The sequence below is a fragment of the Malurus melanocephalus genome, unplaced genomic scaffold (genome assembly GCF_030028575.1).
Source record: "Malurus melanocephalus ecotype Western Australia unplaced genomic scaffold, MMel_1.1 scaffold_245, whole genome shotgun sequence".
Taxonomy (NCBI): domain Eukaryota; kingdom Metazoa; phylum Chordata; class Aves; order Passeriformes; family Maluridae; genus Malurus; species Malurus melanocephalus.
Window position 1 is genome coordinate 968344 of NW_026623477.1, and position 10438 is coordinate 978781.

At 44.6% G+C, this 10438-nt stretch overlaps 1 protein-coding gene across 5 annotated transcripts in view; it reads right to left on the bottom strand.

The window, feature by feature from the left end:
• ADAMTS9 (ADAM metallopeptidase with thrombospondin type 1 motif 9) overlaps positions 1 to 10438 on the bottom strand; it is a 78365-nt gene that overhangs the window by 47318 nt on the left and 20609 nt on the right. For all 5 annotated transcript variants that reach the window (XM_057375322.1, XM_057375321.1, XM_057375323.1 and 2 more), the window contains exons 12-16: positions 6970 to 7115; positions 2071 to 2252; positions 1836 to 1972; positions 677 to 794; positions 318 to 413 (exon numbers count right to left, since the gene is read on the bottom strand). In XM_057375322.1, the coding sequence (XP_057231305.1) occupies positions 318 to 413; positions 677 to 794; positions 1836 to 1972; positions 2071 to 2252; positions 6970 to 7115 (679 nt within the window). The remainder of the gene's footprint in view (positions 1 to 317; positions 414 to 676; positions 795 to 1835; positions 1973 to 2070; positions 2253 to 6969; positions 7116 to 10438) is intronic.

The window sequence follows — 10438 nt, forward strand, 5'->3', positions numbered from 1 at the left end:
AGCTCAGAATCTTGTTTGGTTCCCAGCTTTGTCCCTCAGCTCCCACCCAGGATCWACAGTCCTTTCCAGCCCTAGACACACCCTAAGGGAAAATTTCTTATAATTGGTGAGCCTCCCAAACTTTGCCTCTAGGATGGCACAAATAAAAAAGAGAAAGAAGATAAGGCTGAATGTTTGGCAGACAGAGAAATTCTCACTAAGAAAACATGTTTCTTAAATGAATTCTTCAACCTCCCTAGCAGAGAGCTGCCCATAGAAATACCAGCACAACCAGATAACCAAGAGATTTCTGGACTGAAATCAGGAGTACAACTCACCCAGGTAGTTGTCATCCTCTGGTTTCCCTGAGTAACTGTGCTGACGCACATCAATATTAGTTGCACCAGCTGGGATGCGAACTACAACGTTATAGCCTAGGAAAGATTTAACAGAAAGTCAGGGCTATTACACAGACATTTCATTTGCTTTCCACAGGGGAAGGGAAATGAGCAAAATTAGCTCACATTACACAAGCTGATACRTTTCATTTAGGGATAGCATAAATAGTTGTAAAATGGAATATACTACAGCTAGAAGGATTTTGTGTTTTACACCAGTATTTTTGTAGATTAAGTGTTGTAATGGCTTTTATAGACCCACATTTTTCGCTATAAAGTTTTTAGCAACAGATTCTTACCATAATGCACCGTGTTAAATGTGCCTGCAACCGTTTTGCATGAAGAATTATCCCCACCACAAACACCACATTTATCTCTTCTTGCTTTTGAGTTCAGCACATGATCACATCCAGCTTGCTTTAAGAGAAAAATTGAAAAAAAAMCAGATTGAGCAAATACAGACTAGAACAGCATTGACAAACTTCCTAATTAAGGCACACAAAAGCTGTGTATGCAAAAGGCTGCCGTGAGATAAACTGTTTTGCTTCCCCACATTTTTCCACTGATTTACAATGTGGCCATCCCACAAGGTCTTACAACAAAAGGCTTTTTTACAAAGCAAGAATCAGAACGGCTGCTTGTACCAGGCAATGCCTTTGCAAGAGAAAAATTCTTGCATCAGTTTTTCCCACAGAGAAAAGTGCAAAAAATTATTGTAAACGGAAATAAAAGGCTCTGGGGTCTGATCAGAAAGAACTGGGGAAAACCACAGAAGGAAGCAACATTGGRATTCAGGCTGAAACCTTCACAACCCTCAGTAACTTAGGGAGGATGTGCAAACATCTTCCACTTGAGTGTGTCCCAAGAAGAGCTGGTGAAGGGACTAGAGCAAGTCTGATGAGGAGAGGCTGAAGAGGTTGGGCAACTCAGCCTGGATAAAAGGACGCTCAGGGGAACCTTCTCACTCTCTACACATGAAAATAAGTTGTAGCCAGGTGGGGGTCAGGCTGTTTTCACAGGTAACAAGTCAAGAGAAAACAGCCTCATATTCAACAGGGGAGGTTTAGATTAGATATTAGGAAATAATTCTTCACCAAAAGGATTGTCAGCTATTGGAACAGGCTACTGAGGGCAGTGGTAGGAGTTGCCCTCCCTGCTGATATTAAAAGACATGTGGATATGGCACTCTGGGACATGGTTTAGTGGTGGGTTAATCTCTGGACTTGATCTCAGAGATCTTTCCAGCCTAAATGATCTTATGATACCATGTGTGACTTTTCTGCAAATCTGTAGGTTGGCACAAGTTTCAGACCAGTTGGGGCTCACAGTCTGCAGATGCTGCTGGCAGCTCCAAGTGAAGAGGACATGCCAACAACTGCCTGGAGCACAACACAGAAGCACCAGGCTGCCCTACAAAACTGCCATCCCCCTTTGCTGAAGAAGAGGGAAAAGGCTTACCCGGCAGAGGCCCTGCACGCAGATGTCGTTGGTGTCGGGGCCGCAGGGTGTGCCATCGATCACCCGGTCCCGCAGCTGGTAATAGGCCGTGTTCCCYGCCACCCGGCAGAACAGCTTGCACCGATCCTTCATCAGGACTGCGGGGTAGGGAAAGCAGAAGCACGTTATCTCCACACCCTCACCCTGAGCAGCAATGCAGGAGGCAGGATCTGCGTCCCCCACCCTGGCCACTTACTGCCGCTGTATTTGGGGACCCAGCGCACGTTGGTGGGCAGCCCGTTGATGTTGAAGTGCTTCCCGTCAAAGTCGGCGCAYTGCTCATCCCGGAAATCCTTCTTCAGCTTCGAGCACGGCTCCGTGTTACAAGATTTAAACTTCATGCGACGACCCACACAGTATTTCCCACCATTTTTGGGTCTGCAGAGACAACACCAGGCTGGAAATGAGGTGGAATTGCAATTCTGCAACCTGTTCAGTACAGTCAGGATCTGCAATAGCAATTTGTGGGCTCTCTCTTTGTGCATATCTTTAATTAATATCCCAGGCTGACAAGCAGGAAAGGTTATGCCAGTGTCTAACAAAAAAGACCACATATGCAATGCTAACAGGGATGAAACAGAAAATATTTGMTTTCTGATGGATGCCATGTTAGAGAGAGAAGCCAGAGATGCTGAGCACCACCAACTACACTCATGGGACTTTTCCTGCCAGCATCCTCAAGTCACTGAGATCCTCACTGCTGTGGTGCAGACTCCTCTAGTCTTATCCTAGATGCCATGGGCCATGATTTGTCCTCAGGCACAGCCCTGAGCAATATCTATTAAAAACAGCTCTACCTGTTCTGAAGGCAGTTCTCACATGCTATATGGAAATGAAATGTGCMAATGAAACTTGCAGAAGTTTTGGTGCTTGCAATTAAGCAAGTACCAGTGATAAAAAGCCCAAGCAACCACACAAGTCCAGTGCAGATTCCTGATTAYAGACTGATTTTACACCAGTTTCTAGTGGAGGAGTAAGTCTAAACCTGATTTAGTAACGAACAACGTGAAATAACTTACTTGATTACACTTGGGATAGCTCCAGGGCTATCCCAGCACAGCAGCCCCTGCAGACACAGCCCAAATTCCTCCTTGCCTTGCAGGCACAATGGCAATTGCTGGGAGCTTCCCAACAGCAGAGCCCATCCCGTGGACTATTGCCATGCATGCACATGAGCTACCTCCAGATAGAAAGGGGCATCTCAACCATCTCACTACACAGCACATGGGGAAACTCCTTAACCACGGGCAGCAGCAAACTCCAGACCCGGGTGAGGCTGAGTAATTTATGAGAGAGTTAACAGGATTCATCATTTTCACTTCAAAAGCGTTTATACCACTGCAGCACTGTTACAGCTTGAGAAAGTCTCTGAGTTACACAAGCCTTTAAGAGGACATTTCTTTAAAAAAAATTGTAATTACAACATTTTTATGGTAACTACATTGCTTCCAATATAAATAAATRGAACTAAAATGAAACTCTTAACTATTAAAGAGAACATGCAGGAGCCTTTTTTTAAAAAAAGGTGTGTCTAGTAAAACCCAAGGAACCCAGGCAACTGTTTTCTCTAGACATGACTCTAGACAATCTCTAGACATGACCCCTGAGATTGAGATAACACTGACACATGGACCCACCACAAACTGAAGGATGCTAAAGCTTGACACTGTGCTGCAAACTGTCGGCTTTGTAACCCTGGCAGCAAATCTCCTTGCAGACAGTGCAGGGGGCCAAAGCACACTCACATTTCTGACATTTAAAAACAGCTCCAAACCCCCCTGACAGCTTCAGAGTGTTTTTAATTAGCATTACCTTTCACAGAATCTGAGGGACAGAAAGAATTGACCCTGAAAAAGAAGTCACCCTCATATAACATCGATTTTCAGTGTCATGAAGAAATACAGCATACTTCACTCTGTGTAATATTTTTTATAGATAATCAACAATSTTCCACAGAAGGGAAAGCAGTACATGCACAGAAACCTCCTTGTTTTGCACACAACAGTTTAAGATAYCCTTCCCCACATTCCATGAAGCCCTGGGTCTGGGAATTGGTTGTTGGCTAGCACAATTATCTATAGATGTGTTTATAAATCAGGTTTGGACAGTTTTCAGTACAGGTGGATACTTTTCTGATGGACTAAAATGCAAATGTGATCTGACTCATATCCAGAGATAACATTCTCCCAATAACACTCTCCCATCCAAAAAGCCATTCCTGAAAACATGGYTTCTGGTATTGACATCGTATCAAATACACCCTTTCCCATAATTCTGCAACATGTCTTTCTTTGAAAACCAGGTTTGCACCACAGACCCTGTGATGATGCACAGCAGCCATGGACTTTGTCCACCAGCCAGGACAGAGGACTCGTCACAGAGACCTTGTGAGGAGCTGGAAAAGAGAGGCCAGTGCCAGCACACAGCTCAGGAAAGGGGGCCTGGAAAACAACTACTRTCAATCATAAGGATTTCTCAGGCCACTTGGTGCCGAGAGTGTTTAGGTGCTTTTGCAAATCCCAGTCACAGCAATACATCTCCTGAAGTGCCAGGGCACAAAATACAAGCTATCAGGGAAGATGGAATTTAAAATCTCTTGGCTAGCCTTTAGAATAAAGGAGATTTTCTATCACAAAAAGCTATCAGTTCAAACAGATGCCTCTAAGAAGACAGGAATACATCTCACTGACAGCATCCAAAGTTTTGGCAGCAGAGCTGGAAAGATGCTTTGTTTTTGTCTCTCCATGGCTACCGAAGACCAGATGGAGTGAGCTGACTCAGCACAGCCAGATGAGAGCTTTTTGCACTTGTGTGTTTCTCAGAATCGTTTTAATTAACGTGCTGGTGTCCTRCTCTCTCAGCCTCAACTTTTGACACTTGCCCAGCGGTGCTAAGCAACCTCTCCTGTCACTGCRCCCCCACTGTCAAAGGTATCTTCTCCCTTCTCCCACTAGCAGTGATGAAACTGTCATTGCACATCCCTAGTGGCAATTTCCTTGGCAATAAACCATCCAACACCAATGATGAGAAAGAGGAATCTTTTTAAGACCCCTCAGTGCAACCAGCCCGTAGGCCCCTCTCCTCCCTGTCTCAGTCCCAAATGAGAGCCCAGAAAGCCTCCTGCCCACCCCTTCTCCTGCAAGAAGGCAGTTAAAACAGAAACCAGCACAATTCACAATTTACGTAAGCAGGCTGTTTTCATACCAGTTGCTCAAGCTATTGCTGTTGCACCAGCCACATATTTGTCTCCTTGAAGCCCACAGCAAAATACCCRTTTCCAAGAGTACAGGATTTTGCATTCCAGGCTGACAGCAAACATTTTTGAATGCCACTTTTTAATGGGGCACAGATTTCTGCTGAAGTTTGGCTAGTCTGCACCAGCTGAAATGTAACTGTATAAAAGATCAGCTGCAAAACCAGACAAAGCAGAAATAAAATGGTAGAAAACTTTATTAAAAAGGYTTGTAGGAACAGCTGCAAAAGCAACTAAAACACGGGTAAAAAAGGTGAAAAAAGAAGGCTCCTTCTTTCTCCCTTCTTCCTGAATCATAACTTTGGAGAAAGAAAACCACATCCAGAATTGGGACCTAGCTGTGCCCCCACAGGAAAACCTGTGCAGGTATCAGCCATTCCTTTCCTCAGTGTTGAACGGGACCCTTTTTAGAGCCTGTTGTGGGTTTAAACCCATTTTTCCTGGCCAAAAAATGTTCTGGTTTTATTCAGTCTGGTTTTTGGTGGTGGGGGGATGGGACCAAGAAACCACAAAGATGGCTCCTGTGAGAAAGTTCTAGAAAGCTTTCTCCTTCTTCTCCAGCAAAAGGACCCTTGCCCTCTGTTTTAGAATCAATCCATTGTGGCTCTGAGGCTSATGGACAGGCTGCTGGTCAGGCCTAGGCCAATTGCACATGCTAGTTACACCTCTGTGATGACATATGGTCTTGTACTCAAGAAGAATTCAAAACAAGATAGAGCGTGGCCACCATTAGTTTTGAGGTTGTTAGTATCATCCCCTTGCACCAGGGAGGACAGAGGAGGAGGGTGAGGAGATGTAAGAAAAAAATGGAGACCTAAGATCACAGTAAGATGAAGACAGGTGCTGTTGATGTGGGGCTCGAACATGGAAAAAACAAGCTGTTCTCGAAAGGACTATTTCTTCAGTGGGAGACCTGTATTGAAGAGAGAGGCCTTGCACCCAAAATAAAAAACCTGGCCTTGGAGGGCTGGACTGATCATAAGCCAAAAAGGGGGAACAGATGGCCCCCTTACGTCTTAAGTGAGTTGATCTTAGAAGAAGCTGTGTTCTGCCAGGAGATTTAAGAGAGTGGCCTTGCCCTCAGAATGAAGTATGCCAGCCTTGGAGGACTGTTTTCTTTTCTCCCACGAGGTAAGGAAAGAGAATCCCATGCCACCAGCAGTTATACACTGCTCCTTGGGAAAAAAAGCTTCCACAGCTTGGAGCTGTACTGTAAGGATTCTTCTCCTATGGTGCAGGCTGATAACTGTAATGAGTAGTCTGATCTGTGTTAAACTTTCATCCCTGYCCCCCTTGCACATGGGAAGGCATGGAGGGGTGGGGAGGGACGACCTGGGAGAGACAGGTTTCCAGAAAGAATAACAGGTGTCTTAAAATATCTGGTTTTATTTCTTCTCCTTGTAAATTTTTCCCTATCTCTGATACCCTTCCCAGTGCAGTAGTTTTTTAGTAGTTTTTAGTAATAAATCTATTTTACAACTTAAGTTATTCAGCCTGTGTTACAATTTCTGGAGCATACATGTATTTTTCTCTCAATTATGTTTTCTTATCTAAAAGCCATAAATTTTAGTTTAATTGGGCTTTTGCTCTCCCTTCTGCCTTCTCCAGTGGGGAGGGGTGGGGGAGACATYGTGGGTGCTTTGGCTTTTAGCTAAGTTCAAACCACGACAGAGCCAATGACTGGATCCCACCTCACCCGTGCCAGACAAAGCCAGCCATCCCGAGGGCAGAGCCACATGCCCCTGGGGCACACAAGGGCTGAGGACAGCCAAAGTTGATTTCAGCCCATTAGGGCAGCTTTCCCCCATCTCACCCTCTGGCACCTCTCCTGTGTGCACTCACTCGGGCCTGTTGCACTCTCGAATCGCCGTCTTGATGCCACCGCCGCAGGTCCTGGAGCAGGTCCCGAAGGGGCTCCAGGTGCCCCATGCTCCGTCMGTCACCGGCGCCTCTCGCTCCTTGGGCACACACATCCCAAACCTGCAGTGCTGCATGCGAAGGAGACATGGCAAAGGTGGGGTTTTGAGTGACCAACAGCAACCAGCTTGGGCAACAAGACTCAGCCTCACACAATGATTTTGCAATCAAATAAAAACAAACTTCTTTATATCTTGTCTGTCACTCCTGTATTTTTCTTCCTCTGTACCCTTAAATGGCAAAGCAAAGGCAAGGTGCTGAGTGCGTGGAATGATTTGTGGGATGAAGACTGAGGGCAACAGCAACCACTGAATATTTCCTGTCTACTGGTGCTGAGCAGCACAGCAAAGCTCAAGGCACTGGCTTTTCATAAAGCTGCTTTACCTGATTTCCTGGAGAGCTGCAGAAACTGTGGTGTGTCAGGGGAAGAGACAGGCAATGAGGAGAAACACCAGAGAAAAGTCAAACCTCCCCACAGCTATCTGAAGCAGGAAACTTCCAAATTCACAAGGCAAATAAAATAGAAAAATGAATTCTTCAATGCAAAAAGGGTTTTTTTTTTTTTCACTCAGACATAACATGGGACTTGCCAAGACCTGGCCTACACTTCTGTTTTCCAGCTATCATTCCAGTTTCTTTTGTTTGGAAAACGGGATTAAGTTATCTTGGCAAGCTCCCATCCCCATTTTCATGGCATAAATTGTGCCCTTTGGGRTATGTTTACTAGACTGATTACACAGACTTTTGGAGAAGTGAGCTCTAGGGAAGAGTCACCTTCTGGCCCCATCAGGATGGATGAAAAAWATGTCCCCTCTCGGTGAACAGTGCTTGCTACAGTTGATATAAACTCAGAGACATGAATCTTTGCAATTGTGGGAAGCCCAAGCACTGCTGATTGCTCACAGATTAGAAGAGGCTACAGACTTACAAAACACAGGTAGAGGGCATCACTAAAATATTCCCTTGCAGTATTTCTGTGTACCAGGTGCTGTTCAGGCRGGGAAACACCTGATGACCTTTATGGGAACAATTTAGCACCATGTTTTTCCAGTCTTTTCACTAATAGTACAACAAGGTTGTATCAAGACACACCACAAGCTCATCCTGCTTTTTTAGACACTCTTATGAACCACCTTTGATAATGCTATCTAGGAAAACAGAGCAGAATCAAGCTGTCAGGGGCAGTGCATCCCACATGGACACTTTTTGCCCATGAAGGCTGACTTGTTGCATTGCTTTGCTGAGGATGAAGGCTGATTTCAGCTGCATGTGCCCATGGACAGAGTTTGCAGGACAGCAGAACTCCTAATTTGTATCCTGCATATGGTGTTTGCTCAGTGACAAGCATGGTGTCTAGACTGCAACATGCCCTAGATTTGCTTTCATCTGAAGATCTGGTTACTCAGATAAAACTAACTAAAAACCTGCTACAGTAAAGGACAGAATCAAAATCAGCTGAGATATCTGGCTCTTTGCAGCAGGACAAACCCTTAGGATGCACAACTCTTCCTGGCATTTAGAGGTTGAAAATCTGAAGGTTGGGGTCCCCATAGAGGTCCAAAGAGATCTGACAGTGATCATTAAATAATAGAAATACATRACACCAATCCAACAGTGCTGTCCCAGTGGAGAATTTCTTGTAGCAATGTTGATGCTCACAGCTAAATATCTAACCAGAGTCATGGTTGGCACCACTGACCCAGGGAAGATGACTGAATAGYTAACTAGTGAATGAACACAGCTAACAGACCATGACATGACCTATATGTCTCTTATCCCACAGTTGAGTATTAACCAGGAAGTCATCTACATCCATTGATTTTAATAAAAATTTAGGGTTTGGAGYTGATGGTAAAGCTAAGCAGGGGGAAAGAGCAGCTGTGTTAAATAAATAGCAAGATTATCTTAGGGAAATAAGTGGTGTTTCTTGGAACCACACTGTGAACAATCTGGTTGTGCAACCTTTATTTTTAAAATACGAAAGGCACAATTTCTATGTTGAGATACAGCAGAAAAATGAAAAAGCCTGCCAGGGTCCTCTTTCCTATGAGCTTACAGCTCACAGAATGAAGAGAATAAAAGGGGGGTTGTCTGGAGCAAATTCAAAATATCCTAAACACACAGTGGAACTGGAGAGCACTGGCAGGGATGGGAGACATTACAGCAGATTTTCCTTTCATTTGTCTTGCCACTGGAGTTCCAGATAATTCACCATATTCAGCTCCCATCCTTGGGCTGGCTGAATGGAGCAGCAGCGAGCAGAAGGGGCTGTGCAGCTCCATGCATGCATAACAGATACACTACCTGCTGCCACRGGCAGCACACACAAATCATTGGTATTCATCTACTCCTCTGTTGCCATCCTTTAAACAGCCCTAAAAACCACAAGGGAGAGAGGCCCAAATTTACGATCCTCTTTATTTTCTTTCAGAGATTTATCTCCACCCGACAATGAGCTGGTGCTGGGAAACATGGTAAAACCACCACCCAGTAAAGCCAGACTCTGGGCTGGGCTTAGGGCTTGATTTAGAAATATCAGATTGAGTGTCCTCACATGCAAAATATGCCTAAATTAATACTCCCATGTTGTTTTAGTGCCCTTGATTTAAGAGTAAATTTAGAGCCCATTTAAATCTACATCCCTGTAGTTTTAGCTCCATCTTTTTTTAGCTATTCAGGCTCCTTTATTTCCAAAGATATCTCCATAAAAAATGTTATGGTATTTTCTCCATCTGCCAACCCATACAGCACGGGCTTTAAACATGCAGACTTGAGGCATTAGTCAGCAAGTAGCAGTTTGACAGGGCTCCTGGCCACAGCAGAGCACCAAAATAGCAATTTATTCCAAGGAAAAGCATTCAGGCTTGCACCCCAGCACTTTACATCCCCAAGTAAATACCAAGCAGGACAGAGTTTATGATGATCCAAACTTTAAGCTTGAATTAGACAAACATGCAGACATAAGAATTACTCAGTAAAGTCGTTTTGTGMGAACATATTTAAATGCCTGAACACGACTGGGCTGCATTCGCTTTTCTGAAGAGCCCATCTGCTCTCAGCTGAGAAGTCCAGGTCACACTTGCCTAATTTGTCTAAACTTGTCTAAATTTGTGGCCTGAAATGTTTTTGCTGGCACAGTTTTTATTAAGAGCCACACAGGTGGACACTGTATGACATGAGGCAGCTCTGAGGGGGTGCTGATCTGCTCAGCTGCTGCTGTTTGCACATCACTCTGGCAACACCCAAGGGTAACTGCAGGCTTGGTGCAGCCCAGATTTTTYGAATGTCAAGAAAATTTCGAAGTTATTGCTGATCTTCCAGCAGTAAGCAGATCCCAARCTCACCAAAAGAGAAATTGAGGGCACAAAGTCTCAAGCCACAGGGACTCTGCAGA